This window comes from Anguilla anguilla, chromosome 15 (assembly GCF_013347855.1).
Source record: "Anguilla anguilla isolate fAngAng1 chromosome 15, fAngAng1.pri, whole genome shotgun sequence".
Taxonomy (NCBI): Eukaryota; Metazoa; Chordata; class Actinopteri; order Anguilliformes; family Anguillidae; genus Anguilla; species Anguilla anguilla.
Window position 1 is genome coordinate 8,677,311 of NC_049215.1, and position 16,059 is coordinate 8,693,369.

At 39.4% G+C, this 16,059-nt stretch overlaps 1 protein-coding gene across 5 annotated transcripts in view; it reads right to left on the bottom strand.

The window, feature by feature from the left end:
- Positions 1-14,087, bottom strand: part of LOC118214272 (RNA-binding motif, single-stranded-interacting protein 1-like) — a 52,434-nt gene extending 38,347 nt beyond the window's left edge. The window contains exon 1 of one of the 5 annotated variants that reach the window (XM_035394112.1): positions 13,767-14,087. In XM_035394112.1, coding sequence (XP_035250003.1) covers positions 13,767-13,835 — 69 coding nt within the window. In that variant the 5' untranslated portion in view covers positions 13,836-14,087. Of the gene's footprint in view, positions 1-3,190; positions 3,300-13,766 lie in introns of those variants that run through there. The other 4 variants (XM_035394108.1, XM_035394109.1, XM_035394111.1 and 1 more) reach the window with 4 other exon arrangements.
- Between the last annotated feature and the right edge of the window lie 1,972 nt (positions 14,088-16,059).

Genomic DNA, 16,059 nt, shown 5'->3' on the forward strand with positions numbered 1-16,059 from the left:
TCTAAATCCTGTCACATGACCTCCCTTTCACTTGCTAGAAGTGCTCTCTTTATTGAAGTGGTTCAAATTTATTCAGAAATGGTAGAAGCCTTAAGTTATTAAGACTGTAATGGAAAATAATACACATGGATTTCGACAAGGAATGACAGCAAATTTACAGGGACTTTCTCTTCTGTAAAAAAAGACATTTCCCTGGAAATTTCTACCTATGTTAACTTGAAATCTATTATATATTGTCTAATATTTTCCTTTATTGATTAACCTGTTGTTACCAGCAACAAAATACAAATGCAAATATTCTTCTTATTCTTGCACAGTGCACTCTTTTAGCAGTATGGACAAGTTGTTGTCTTTTAGCAGTTCTGTAGTTGTTCCTTCGGTGTGCACTTATTGTACGCCACTTTGGATAAAAGCGTCTGCCAAATAAATGTAATGTAAATATAAATGTAATGGCAAGAATGCATTTAACACTTGGAACACACTCCATGTACTCTGAACTCCGAAGTTAGACCCATGCAGTAATTTTCTTCCTGTTTAAGACGGCAATTCAGCATAAAATCATAAAAAATGCATGTTTTTGAAGTTACCAGCTTATATGATCAAATTAAACTCAAAATCAAGACTTGTGTAGGGAAATTTACGGCAAACGTTGATCGATAAGAGCACAATAACAGGCAGGCCGCTATGTTGAGAAACGGTGGCAGAACTCCAGTTCCTGTGGTAATGCACATGTAATTATCCAGAAGCTTCTACACACACTGGGGATCAGTTTAGTAGGGCATGAACTGCAACAGTGTGACTGGACTAGAGGCAGATTTCTAGAGAAGACCCATTTTTCTGTTTTGTCACATTTTGGGAGGAACAGTTCACCTGCCAGTCACTAATTACAAGCCTGGCAACTGTTAGCGGATTAGTATTAATTGCATTAGGGATGAAGTGGAACCACAAGTTGCTGCCTCCATCAGGTAAACTGGTTGGCTAGAGCATGCATTTAATCCCACCCCTTGGCAGACTGACTACTGATCCCAGAACTGTGGTGGTCACCGCCATGTTAAGTAACCCTCAGGGTTATTAAACGCCTTTGTAACAGTTAAGGACCTAAAACATAACCTTCAGCTGCCACCCTTGCAATATATCCCCTCTCTCTCTCTCTCTCTCTCTCTCTCTCTCTCTCTCTCTCTCTCTCTCTCTCTCTCTCCCTCTCTCTCTCTCTCTCTCTCTCTCTCTCTCAGTTGTAATGATGTGACACACAGAGTTCGTGGCATTCAATTTCAACCTCGCCATGCGCTTTTGTTTGCTCTTTTGTGTCCAGGGCTTTGGACCAGTCGCCAATAAGATTTGCAACATCTACTCTTTTGATCACTGTAAACAGAACAATGACAACACTGGGGCTAAAATCACGTCAGGTGAAACAAGCACGTAACCGTCCAGACCCACGACACAACTCACTTCCGCAGACACATTTTAGCTGGCACCACTTGTGCATGCGTCCCACGAAACGTCCCTCAAAGGTTTTCCGTGAGTGAGTGAGTGAGTGAGTGAGTGAGTGAGCGACCGCAATTTGCTATGCATAGCCCACGGCGGACGTTTCTGCACGCTGTGGGAAAAACTAAATCTTGAGACATCTACAGTTCAGTTCAAATCGATGACTCGACCAACCTTTTTCTAAATCCGAACTCTTTTGACATAAGCATTTTATACATTATTTATTAGCAATATGGCTTCCCCTTCTTCCTCAATTTCCGTCTGCCTGTGTGGCAGCCCAAGTGCTACGGATTAACATTTGATGTCTAACTCTCTTGGGGTATCACACAGAAAATAATGTCCCACACAGAACACCAAAGGTCACACACACACACACACACACACACACAAAAACAGCACAGAGGCCTTTCCAGGTCAATATGTGGTTGCAATAGATCGCTGTAAGAAAGAACCAATATGTCTGAATCAGCAATATGTTAAGGTCACTGTGTGAAAGGGGTCATAGGACTGATAATGGGAGCAGAACACTCCCTTTTGGGCAGAGCCAAAGAAAAACATAATCCCGTTCAGTTCAGCTGTCGGTGTTACAAGCGGAGTTTTGTCCCTTTTTTATCTTCTATTGAGAAGTCTTATGATGCGTAACAAATGGGAGCCTACACTGATGAATCTCCCTACTGAAATCTCATTATTTTGTTATTCTATGACACAAAATCAAAGACACAAAGGGCTAAAATGGCTTACGGGTCAAGCTTCTTTCCAATTTCTTTGAACCAATCCTGCTAAAAACTTGCAGGATGTGTTAGTCTTAGATCCTGTTGGCTTTTATAATAAAGTTAGATTTTCTAATAGCGTGAATTTAATTCACAGTTTCACCCTTTCAAAATGGCTGTCATTAACGATTACATTTAATAATACCGAACTGCTGTTCATTAGCTTAATATAGCCAGTCATGTTACCTTTTATTCTTAGATGGTTTGCACCTCACATGATGTAGCTCACTATATAATTGGCTTGGTGAGTACTGGCTGTCCTCTGATGTGGCACGTTTATTATGGTACCAAAAGTATCTGTTACAAATGATGTACGACACACAGCTCACCTGCAAGTGAGCTTAACAGAAAAGTTATTAGAACCTCCCGACACAAATCGTTTCCTGAGAAGGCTGTTTTGACACAATACAGCTGCCCTTGCTGAATCAGCAGAGCAAACAAACAATCAAAAAGCCCAGCCCCTCCCCTCCTCTCCATCCCTTTCATTTAAATTCTGGGTCCCTGTTAGACTGAGAACTGTGAAAAACCATCCCTCTCTTTCCAAATTCTGCCGTGTCCTTATAAGACCTAACAGTCCAGCTCCTGCTTAGATACACACTATAGGGGACGCGATGGTAAGGGTACTTGCTTTGGCAACCTTTGCACCGTATATATGAGAAAAAGACAACCCGACCGTTCCAGTCAGGAAGCATGCTGAACATTCTTTAGATGCAATAAAAGAACAAGTAGAGCAGCTTCTAATCAGAACACGGCGACTCAGAGCGCGAGACTTCCTTTTAAAGGCTTAAAGCGCTCTCTCCCTGCTACTTCCTCCCCGCTCGCTTCCTTGACGGTCGCAACAGCCCTGCCGCAGAGAGCCCTGTTCTCAGGGGCGACGGAAAGCCCACAGCGCGGGCGGGAGGGGGGGCGGGGGGCAGAGCAAGTCCGGTATTTACCTTGCTCGCCGGGCGGGAGGAGAAGAGCCGGGAGTTGTAACTCCTCTGAGACACTGACAGAAGCATCTTGGAAGAGTCGCGCGCTAGCAATTCTGCGAGTGTGTGTGTGTGTGTGTGAGTGTGTGTGTCTGTGTGTGTGTGCTTTCGTGTGTGCGTACGCGCGTGTGTGTGTGTGTGCGTGCTTTACAGGAAGAGAGGCCTCTCTCAGAACGGATCCACACGCCCGACAGCCAGAGGGCTGTGAGTGTGGGGGTGGGGAAGGCACACAGTTTTCTAGAGCTATGTATAACTAGCAGAAAGCAAATTACTTCAGTTTGGGAAGGAAACCATGATATGAGGAATGGAAGAAGGTTGAGTTTGACACTGGAAAAAATGTACGTCTTTCCACTGTTCTTTCAAACAATAATTTCTTCGGTGGAAATTCAGAGAGGGGTGGCACTCACTAAAATGACTTTGAGACACTGAGCACTGACATTACAAAAGACATTTCAGGGATAATATGTTATATGGATATTTTTTTACTTTGTCAAATAGTGACGCTATTGCAAAATAAGACAGCATTGCAACACACAGACAAAAAACATTCTGAAGGCGTGATGTAATCTCAGTGAACCAAATATGCGCCAAACATGTGAGGATATCAAATTACAAAAAAAAGAAAAAAGAAAAAAAGAAAAGAAAAAGAAAATCCCATTCGCAGTTCCAACAGCAACTAAAACCAAGCCAACGGACATGGATAGGGACTGTTATTCAAGTTGAATTTTTGAAGCTAGACTTGTGGTTAAGCCTTACAAGTTGTACAACAGTTCTGGCGTTGCTTACAAAGGTATGCGACTGTGCCTTGAAAAAAGCCTTGTTCTTGTTTTGTCCCGCCCACTCCCGCCCCACCCCCCACACCCGCAGGAATAGTGTGTGAATGTAAACACACAGTTTTCCACAGGCCCCTACAGGGCTGCCTCCCTGAGAGGTCAGCTGATTAACTGCAGTGTGAGTGACAGCATTGAGAGATGGAATATCATATTATCCTGTTTATCAGTCAATATAACTTTGCTCAAAGAGAAAGCTTTTGTCTGGGATGATCCTAAAAATGAAGATATTTTCATTTTTTTGCGGTTGAGGACCGTCAAGATAATTCAATCCAAAACAAAATGCTACGGGCTATATTGAATTAAACTATTATAAACCAATAGTATAATATTAATTAAACTATTGACACTGGTTTGCTTTTATGTGAACTTTATTTGAAATTTTAACTAGCGGTAAAAGTAAGTATGAATATGGTTATTCACACAGAGAAATGCAAATAAATTATCAGACTGCTCCTTTAAGCCATACTGTATGTATGATTAGAGAGGTTATTTTGAATAGTACAATAATTTAGCATCACCAATTTTGGTTCAAATGTTTGGTTCAAACCCTATATAAGCAATCCAAGTTAATGATAATCTCCAATGTTTTGTCTTACCAAATAGAATTGAGTACTGAAACTAAACACCATTGCCGATATTCTAAATTCCAAAACAGCATCTCTGATTTGAAACTCACAATTTACCAGATCAAAAATGATTAGATTAAGTAATTAATTGCAGTACATCATCCTACCTGTATAGTTCTACAATAGCATGGGGTGTGCAACTGACACCTATAGTAACTAAATTTGGTTAATTTTACTTATAGAAAGCACCTTTTACCTTACAAAAATATCAAGCACTGAACTTTGCAGATAAATGCAAAAGTATGGGTACAGTTGTGTCAAATTGTCAAAACAAACAATGACTATGAGGCAAAATTCAGTCTGCATTTATTTCATGTGTTTTTAAACAGACATTGAACTATATTACAACAATGGCATTCAATGAATCATTTCCCCCATTTCAAGTCAGCCTATGTATTTGAACTACGTAAGTTCTGACAAATTTAATGACTTGCACAGTCAATCTCTCATTGTGTACCCCACACATTTAATGCCTGTACTAAGTCTGTGACTCATGGACATCACTAGATTCATGATGTCATCCTTTGAGATGCTCCGCCAAGCTTTTTCCACTGCCTCCTTCAGTTGCTGTGCGTTTCCTGGGGTTTCGGACTTCAGTTTCGTTCTGAGCGAGTGAAAAGCGTGGCCAAAGTGGTTTAGATCATGGTAACTACCTGGGCCTTGTCCAAAACACTTCTTCCAGATAAGCTCATTGGTTAAGTCTGCTGTATGTCTTGGGTTGTTGTATTTGCTGCATGATAAACCTCCATACAATAAGTTTGGTGCCATTTCTCTTAATATTGGTGGACATTATGTTTGTGTACACTTCGGCTGTTATTCTGTTGCTGCCATCTATGGTTACATCATCAGTAAAGACCACTGAACCAGTTCCAGATGCAGCCTTACAGGCCCAAGCCATCACACTGCCTCCACCATGCTTGACTGATGAAGTAGTATGCCGAGGGTTCGTAGCAGTCCCTCTCTTTCTCCGTCACTCTAGTAAAAGTTTATCTTTGGCTCATCTGCCCATAAGGCTTTTTTCTAAAACTCATCAGGCTCATGTGTATATATTGTGGGTGCTTGTGTGTTTGTGTGTGTGTGCGTGTGTGTTTGTGCGAGTGTGCGTGTGCGTGTGTGTGTGTGTAAATCCCAATCTCCCCTTTTCTGTTCTTAGTGCCGATGAGAGGTTTACATCTGGAAGTGTAGCCTCTGTAATTTGCCTTTCAGTCTTCAGTGTCGTGCGATAAATTCACCCCCAGTCTGTGGAGATCATTAGCAGTTACTCGAGCTGACAATTTAGGACTTTTTTTCACAGCTCTTATAATCATCCTGTCATCACGTTCTGATGTCTTCCATGGATGGACTGGTCGCTGCTGAATAGCCCTCCAGTAGTGTCTTCTTCAGCACATTCTATGCTGTTTACTTTGGAATACAGAAACATTCTGCAATAGCTCTAATTGATTTTTTTCTTTTCTTTTGTCCTCACGATAGCTTTCTTGGTTGTCTTAGTTCTCTGGCCCTCATCTCCAGTTTTCTTGTATTGTATCTTTTAGCTCATAAAGTGGACTCTACAAATACTTCCAAAGGATATAACACATGCCATGTCTCTCACAGCTTTCCATCTATGAACAATCACAGCAATATGGTAAACCTGCAAAATTTCAAGCAACTGAAAGTCATTTGTCCCAATACTTATGCTGACTTGCAATACAGGGATTTGACTCATTGAACGACAGTGTTGTAATATGCTTCAATGTCTGTTTACAAACACATTAAATAAATTCAGACATTGTGAATTTTGCCTCACAGTCATTGTTTGATATGAAAATACAAATCGAATTAGTAAAGAGGGAAAACAACCAATTTAACACAGTTGTCCAAATACTTCAGCATTAGCTGCATGTCAGCATTACAGCATACGGTTTACTGTAAGTGAATGCATTTTAGTTATTATACACGCACAACTGGCTAAACATTGAACAGAAGAAAGCAGATAATAGAGTTCACAACACAATTTCAGGGTGGCAAGTATCCTGAGTCAGACATAGCTGATAATTACCCAGTTCACCTAGTGGGTTTTTACCACAAGTGTAAATGATCCAGTGTTTTCTCCCCCCTGCGTCCTCTGTTTCCCTCTTCCTTCTCTTCTTACACATTTTCACTTGTCTTCCTACACCCGGTCTATGTCTTCAAAGTCTTCCAAAATTTGGATATATGGCGTTCACCACCTTGCCTTAACCACCTGCTTTCTGTCAGATGTCCTCCACATGGATTCTGCAGTGAATCTTCCCAGGGAAGGCTACTGAATCACTTAAAGCTAAGAGATGCTTTTCCCATTGCACTCTTTCCAAACTTCAAACCTTACTAGCTTGAATTGAAATGTCAAATAAATGCACAGGAATTACACCAATACAAATTAATGTTCAATGTTCAGTCAGCTCTGATAGAGTACATACTGGATACAACGGCAAGGAGGATATAAAAAAATTCACACTACGATTGGCGGTGAGAAAGAAAGTAATCGTTTGTCATTGAAAACCCAATCCATTTCAGCATGGTTTTTAACAACAAAGCATCACTTTCTTCCATTCAAACTCAAGTGTCGGTGGAATTGCTCATGCCCATTGGATATAAGCTTTATCAGTCAACCAATCAATCATTCAAAAATAGGGCAGCCATAGAGTAGTAATTTGTCTCAAGGCATTTACGACAAAGAATGAAATCGTGAAAAAATATATAGATTTCTTTATCGCGTTTGGTGACACGCTAGGAATGACAGACATTTTATCCCACGGCTCCCCGGGACTTCTCCAGGTGACAGGGATGCTGTTTTCTGTGTGAGAAGCAGCTTCTCCTCTGGGATGTTCACATTCTACGGCAAGCCACGAAAAGAGGAGCATGACTGTGAGAAACACTGGCTGGGAGAATCAGCATCTTTCTCTGCAGGGGTGGAGGAAAGGCCCAGAATGGCCCATTCATTTTAAGCATTTAGTTTAAAGCTAACAGTCAGCTTTTAAGACTGCTGTTTTAAGCAGTTAGTCGGCGGTACAGTTAGTCTGCAAACCTGTGATTTTCACTGATCATTACTGGAGGGAGAGTGGGGTTTCACCAAGCCCATGATCACCACTTCTCTCTCTTTAACAGAATTTCTATGATTGCTTCATTTGGTAAGTCACTGATAAAGCACGATGGCTCAGCTCACTTCGGCGTTTGTAAAGCCTAATTAGCTTCAGAACTCGTTACTGCGGTAACAACAACACCAACATATTATCGCAGCTGCTTTTAAGAGGTACTCATTCATTTTGATGCTCATTCGGATGCGTGCACTACACAGCACCAGGAGACCGCTGTTGAAATTTTAATATAGTGAGCAGCGCCGTCATAGTCAGCACACTGTAAGAAAGCTTAGCAGCGTTAACTCGCTCAGTCCTATATTTTGTGATTATTTTCTGTGAGAAGATGCACTGTGCCATAGGCTGAATTAGAAAGATCGGCCAGTAGTTGGCCGGTTTTATAGGCATGAGCTGAACACTATGTGAAATCCGTTGTAACTTTAGCTGAACAGAACCCTGACACTAGTTGGCTTGCCACTTGTTTGTGTGATGCAAGCTACCTATTTATATCATGGAATAATTTTAACTCTGCTATCAAGTAAACATAGTATTTGTAGTAGATTAAAATAGTACACATGCTTGACAGGATTTTTATTTCACTCTGTCATTTTATATGCTGGGGAGTAATGTTCATATTTACTTTTGGTTGAAGAGGACCAGCTCTGTCGCTGAAACACGCAACTACCCATTAATGAAAACATCTGCATTTCAATATTGCCATTTTAAACAGTTCCGTGCAAAGAAACAGACCCAAGTCAACAAATTATTTGAAATTCTGCAGGTTACGGAAAAAATCTAAGATGCATCCATTTTCACCAACATTCCAAACGAAAATTCTTATTTCATATGATTGTGAACTTGAAGTGCCATATTTGGTTGAAAATTATCCAAGACCTTCAGGAATGTTTTACGTATACGTTTGACCCAAAAATGCATCAAATGGTTTCTTCTTGTTTGCTTACATATTTTTCAATAAATGTAAAACAGGGCTGTGGTTAATTAGCAGGCCCCTGTTTTAAATGACTTTTGACCATCTAGTTCTGAAACAAAGGTACTATTGTTACTTTTGGGGACCTGTTCTCCATATGAAAAGTACTGTTGGCTCTAAGGACTTCTTTTCATTACATTACATTATTACATTACAGGCATTTAGCAGATGCTCTTATCCAGAACGACTTACACAACTTTCACATAGCATCCATTTATACAGCTGGATATATACTGAAGCAATTCCGGTTAAGTACCTTGCTAAAGGGTACAACGTTACCTTTCGGTTACAAGCCCAGTTCCTTACCCACTGTGCTACACTCCGTCCCTCTGTCCCGTGTTTTCAAACAGTACTATTACATCTATATGTTAACCCCAGTAACAGTCACTAGTTATTACCAATATCTAACTGACTAATAAATCTGTGAAATTTTGTACACCGTGGTCAACGGTGTACAACGGTGGTCAACAAGTTACAAAGGTACTACAGTGTCCGTCATTACTGGATATTGCTCAACAGTCACTGATATTTTATTGATCTCCACAGGGTAGAGTAAACCATAAATGACATAACTTGATAACGTTTTCACATTTCATGTACTTCAAAGGAGATAAAATAATAGATAAAATAATAAATCTATTTTAAAAGCAATATGGTGACAAATACAGGAGGCATAAATGTACATTATAGCGTTATAGCATTCTTATGACAGATACTTTTTTAATAATCGTTCTACTAAATATTATTTTTAAAAAATTGACCACAGCATATCATATTCACAAGTTCACAATACTGTATGTCAAATATGTAGACATAATAATGAAAATATTGTGGAAATACTTGCAGGTTTTTCTCACTTACGTACCTAAAATATCATAAAATAACATGGCCGAGTTATTTCCTTACAAATGCTTCTCTATGAGCTGTATGGTTAGGCCTATACGGTACTTCAAAATAGAAATAAACTAATTTTACATTTTGTAATGACAAATACAAAATACCACAGATGACTTTAAATAATGATTTTCATGTTTTGTTGTGACTTCCCATTAATATCTTTCAAATGAGGACATTTTCCCTTCCCATGGAAACGCTCGTCAGGTTCTTGTCCTTTCCATGATAAAGCTTATCAGGTTCATTCTCATAAATAAAATATCTCCCTCACATGAAAAAAAAATAGATTCATTAATCAACACAGAAAATTGCAGCTCAATTATATTACTCCTTCCATCACATTATCCCAGAGAGCACGTGCACAGGTTTTACACCTTCCTACCAAACTATCAAAAAATAAGCCGCGCAATGCTTTCTTCGCACGGTAAGTATGAGTGCATCCGCAGGCAGTCACTACTTCACAGAGTGCACTGCGCGTATGACTCCACACTAGCCCCGCATTCTGCTCGTGTCAAGGTTTCAAGAATGAGAATCATAATGAGCACAATGGGTGTTCTTTCAGCTCTATGCGGCAAAAAGGGCAGTGCAGCTATGCTGTTTAATTGTGTACACTCCGCTGCCAGGCAACCCACCAGACTTTATTGTAAACATTGTATAAGGCTTTTTCAACCTCAGCATAATGCCATTGTTCAGCGCTTCTGCGCGCGCTGCCTATGGAAGTTAATGCGTTCGCTCTCTCGCCGATCGCCGGCTCGTGTTAATGAGGCCAACAAGCGCGACTGTTTGTCAACACCCCGGTATTTCAGCCGGCCGAAGGAGCGCCCAGATATCGTGGGAGCGAGCGAAGATCTCAGTGATGACGGAAGAGATAAAGGTCTCTTTCTTTCCTCCATGGAAAACCCGTTTCCAGTATCGAGGTAGAGAATGTCACTGTGAACGCTTTATCTTTTAACCTCAGTGACCCCATCTTCCAAACGTCTCCTGAGATCAACAATGAAAATTGTCAATGACATCTGAAAAAGTCTAGTTAATTATTTTAAATCGACCGCAGATAAATATTTACCTTTAATTATAAACTGAACATATTGAAGCTTATGAGTTGGGTATCTGTGAACTGAAAATATATAATAAATCAGTAGCTATAGTTTATGTAAAAATATGTATGAGCCAATTTGTTGTCACAAATGAAGCCCAATAACAGTCATTTCACAGCCAAACAGCCTTATACATTTCCCAACTCTGGAATATTTTAGGCAAATCCCAAAGCCAAAAACACCTTAAGCAGTAGTGCTCTCTATATTGGTGGATATATGCAGTAATATAAATGCAAATGCCCACATTATGCTCATACTCACATTTATTTATTTATTTATCCTTTATTTATACAGGTTGTCTCGTCGAGAGTAAAATCTCTTTTACCAGAAAGACCTGTTCAAGAGGCAGCAGTCACGCACCCATTTCCATTACAAACGTAAATTATAGATATATCTCATATTCCCTTTATGAAATCAAAAGCACAGCATTTCTTCACACTTGGCCCAAGGTCAAAGCCACAAGCCCACAGAAATGACAGAAGTGCACTTGTTCTCAAACCAAATACTACACTGTATTACCTTCTGCCATTGTCAAAGCTATTCCCACAACCATCATCCAATGAGTGAAACAGCCATGGATGTGACTGACGCAGTACAGGCTAGCTCATCTCAGCACTGATTCCATGCCGAGACATTCCCTTCTGTACAAGCTAGGCCACATTTTTCTAGCTTTTCTAAAGAACATTTAAAATCTATTCTTTCTGTTGGTGAACGATCAGAGTGTAGGCGATTGTAAAAAAAAAAAGAAAAAGGAAATTGTTGTTACAGTGTCAGACCTTTGTCCCCAGCCCACCCTACATTCTGCATGCCGTAGAACACAGGTTAAAGAAACACCACTCTGTACACACAGCAGTACCAGGGGCGTTCATGCTCACGTCCTTAACCGCTCTGAACGCTGATCACTCTGCAAAGACCGAAGAAACTAGCACACGCTTGAAAATTCACTAAGCCTTCATTATCGTCGAGCGTTGTTTACTGTTTCTCCCTTCACTAAGTTGCTTGGCATTTCATTAAACGAAAATAAACTTCAGCTGAGGTATAACAACTAGAGCAACTAGATGCATGGCTCAGCATTAAGGGCTTGTTTATGACAACTGGTTGCTACTGACCGAAAAGCAACGTAAATTAGCAACTTTTTAATTACCCTGATCAATACAAAGAGCATTATGTAGCTTACCACCAGCATCATCGACATTAGAGGTTTATAAGAGCCAATGAAACATGCCCACACGGAACTACAAAGCCATTACAACTCTTTTTCCTCTTGAATAATTGAGAGAAGAGAGCGACCTGGCTGCACATTAGTGACATTAGAAACTTTCTTCTGCCGTCTTATACGCTCACTCAATAATAGAGTAGGAGGTGAAGGTGTACAAAACTCTGTTCTTCTTTGAGCTTTGAATGGGTGGATTATTAAACTTATAAGGGTAGGTGTACTCTCATTAAATATCCTGGCGCATCTATTAAACACGCATAGCACTTAATAAGAGATGCACTAAATTCTGAACCCAGACCCTTCCGAGGGTACCACGTTCACTCTTGTTGTCAATGACACATTAATATACCATTACAAAGTTGTTAGAACTATAAGTCTCTGTACAAACGTATGTCATATTTGTTCAATGGATAACAAGACAGATACATCACATCAGATGTAATATTCTAAATTGTTGCCAGGTGCCAATCGGAAAAATGCAATGTCAAATAATGCCAATAATCAACAGTACAAATAGAGAACAATGACACCATCTTAGATGAGTGTCCCATTTGTTGTATCATTTCCATCTTAAAACCCCCAGGTCCATCTTAAATATCGCATTTATAAAGGTGTCTATAGGAAGGGGCGTCTTCATGTTGAAATGCATACACAATGACAAGTGGATAATCATAAAACTCGTAGGCATACATGGGTCATGACGTCTACACACTAGACCAAGAAACTACAGTTTTTTCATGATCATACCAAACTCCCTTTATAGCCTGTTGTCTCAATGCTGTCTCATGGTTACAGAATATCGTTCTTAACTCATTTTTAATCCTTCATGGCTCACTTTTTATTTTTTTATTTTTTTTATTTTACTTTTTATTCTGTTTTTCCATTGACCTTGTTTGATCTTTCCCATATTCATTTTCTCACCAATATTTTCCCGTATTTCTACTTTTATTTATACTGCTAATTATTTCACAATTTCACATCGGGTAGAAAAGCCAATGATTTTATTGTTCCGTTAATTACTCTGGACAGTGTTTGTTAACAAATAGGCTACATTTGCATAAAACTAATAGACTACTTGGGGACAATTGGGCTGCCTGTGGTGTTATTCAAGGATACATTATCAAAGCATGCATCATATTACACAAAAGACAGCACAATAATGCGAATTATGTTGAGATCTAGCTAGCCCACATAAATATAGCCTATACGTAACCTCGTCAATTAAACGCGCAGTTGGGTTTCATTGCATAACTGTTTAAATTTTGATTTGATGCTGTTCAAATAATCAATTGTAGGCTAATCCGTTAAACTTTTAATGCGTTTATCCACAGCCTATTGTTACTGTAGCTATTGACAAATGTAAAACCATGGAAGTCTACTCACAACAATAACGTGGTGGTTTTAAATAACTGATATAAAGTCTTAAAGAGATGAATTATGTGCAAAGTGATACATATTGACGTTTTAATCGTTGCAATGAAATGTAACGCCTTAACGCAACCCTTAAAACAATATGACTGAAGAAGAGCAAGAGTCGTCTAAAAATCCATGAAGCACACCAGCATAAACGAACATAAAGACAGTTCGATAAAACTGTTACAAAACGACAGGCTACCTGGAGAAACAATAACCACATAAACACTGGCTTTTTAAACTGAACACTGTCAAAAAACTAATTAAAAATGGAGCACGAGATACCGAAAATAAGCTGCAGTCGTCTCAGCAATAAGAATAGCCAAAGCACCAGAAACGCCCCAATTCAGTATACACTTTATAAATAAAATGTTGTTACTGTACCGTGGCTCGCAGGTACTGTGGGTAGTAATACGAGTACTGATACATCTGTTGTTTCCACACTTTTCCCATGAAGATACTGATTTAAGCCTGCAACGCAGGAACTGAAGATTACTTCAGTGCCGCCTATGTCCTTTAGCTTCCTTCGTTTCAGTTTACAACAGACCTCACCCTAGAAGCGTCTGTTAAACACACAGGGCATACACCTCTGTCAGCCGCGACACTGGTATTTGTGCCCTACAACTTATCGGCGTCTTTAATTATCATCTTTTTGATAAGAATTAGCAGATCTGTACGATCGGAGGTGATGGCGGACCTTTGGTTCGGACGAGAAAGTGGCTGCATCACTCTATAGCTTCATTTGAATCGGAGTAGAGACAGACCGTGTAGCCTATGACAGTATATCCATATACAAACCCTCATAAATACAGTACCATTACTGGCAGGCTCTTGTACACCGGAATGAAGAGGACGACACGTGGATGATGGGATAAGCATGTACCTAAAAGCGATTCAACATTTTCAACCTTTACATTTTTATGCAAACAATGTAACCGCACAAGAAATAATGTGTAAATATCCTTACCTGATAAAACTACTTCCTGTTACAAAATAAAGGTGGTCTTGTGTTTTAGGAGTGGACGCTGTTGTTTGATTAAGCTGAAAGGGTGACCATGGTCAAACAATGATCAAAATGCATTTAATTCTATTTTCGTCGAAAACAGACTGTCTATACAAAAACTAAATCAATTAGACTACTGCAAGCACTGCTTACAGTTACATTACGAAAATGACAGAAATATCATATTGTTACAAGTCAATAGAACTATGTTCGGTAATTACTGAGCAATAGGGTTCAGAAAGAGTTCATTCAAAAGTATATGAAACCTGGGGGTTCTGAGACGCTACATAAGATATTCACATTCCTCACATAGGCCTATTGTCTATTATAATGCTGGCTGAGATTTGCATTTTAATCAAGATAGAATGCACATTTCCTCAAAGGTTTGCGCTACCAACTAAATAACCACTTTTTCTACATAGCCTACCCCCCACCTCCCCTCACATCCTTTTCAGGGTACCATAATGAATGTTTGAAGTCTGTGACCCGTAGTCATTTTTAGGTGCTGAGTATCTTGTCTGGTGATGCTCTGCCAGGCCTGTATTGCGGCCATCTTCAGCTTCTGCTTGTTTCAGGGGCTAGTTGCTGAAGTTTTTTCTTCAGAATATGAAAGCCATGTTCATTTGGATTCAGATTGGGTGAATGACTTGGCCAGCCAAGAATTTTCCAGTATTTGGCTTTGAAAAACCCCTTTGTTGCTTTAGCAGTATGTTTGGGATCATTGTCTTGCTGTAGGATGAAAATCGGATTACAGAACTAGACAGAAAAAAAGTCCTGTACATTATGGAGCTCACTTTAATATCCAACAAATGCATACATGCTACATGCATTAACACTACTACATTTTACAACATTATATAATATGTTTCAGTCGTATGAAATTCATTCATATGCAGATAATTTAATATCCAGTTGTAAGTAGGACTTGTAGTATATCTCTGAAATTGCACTGCAAATACAGTACAGAATTAGCTGTGACTTAAAAGACACATTGGCCCGGTTTAGAGGGCACAGTTTAAGTTTTGTCCCGGACTAAATTGAGTTTTGTATGGAAAATCGCCATTCAAAATTGAATTTAGCATAGGACTAGGCTTAATCTATGTTTGTGAAACTGGCTCATTGAGTAGTCCTAACTACAAAGCAAGAATAAACTCTCTTTGACAGAGTGATTTGTACAATTAAGGATTGGGTTTAAGTTAGAATATGTGTTGGATGTTTGTTTAAAGATCACAAGGTTGAGGTTCAATGTAGTGTAAAAGGGTCTATGCCACAGTACCTGCATGTTTCATCAATTAGTCATTTAGGGCTGGTTTCTCAGGCAAGGATTAAGCTTAGTCCAAGACTAAGGTTTCTTTTCAGTGGATATATCCACTGAGGAAATGGTTTTGCTTCAACTGTTCTGTGTTGAAAAACAGATGAACATTTTATCAACAAATATCTCACATTTTCACATTGGATATTTTCTCATTGAAGTAAAGAATAGATTTATGATTCTTTAAAGAAGGTAATTAAAGGTGTTGTTTTGTCAGTAGTCTGATCTTTAAGAGAATGACAGGTAAAATGATTTTTACTGTGGATGGAACCACTTGATTGTACTGTATTTCACATTCAGGCACATCTAGCATTGTTTTTGAAAAGAGGACAGAAAAGAGACAATAAGACTGTGGTGCGGAA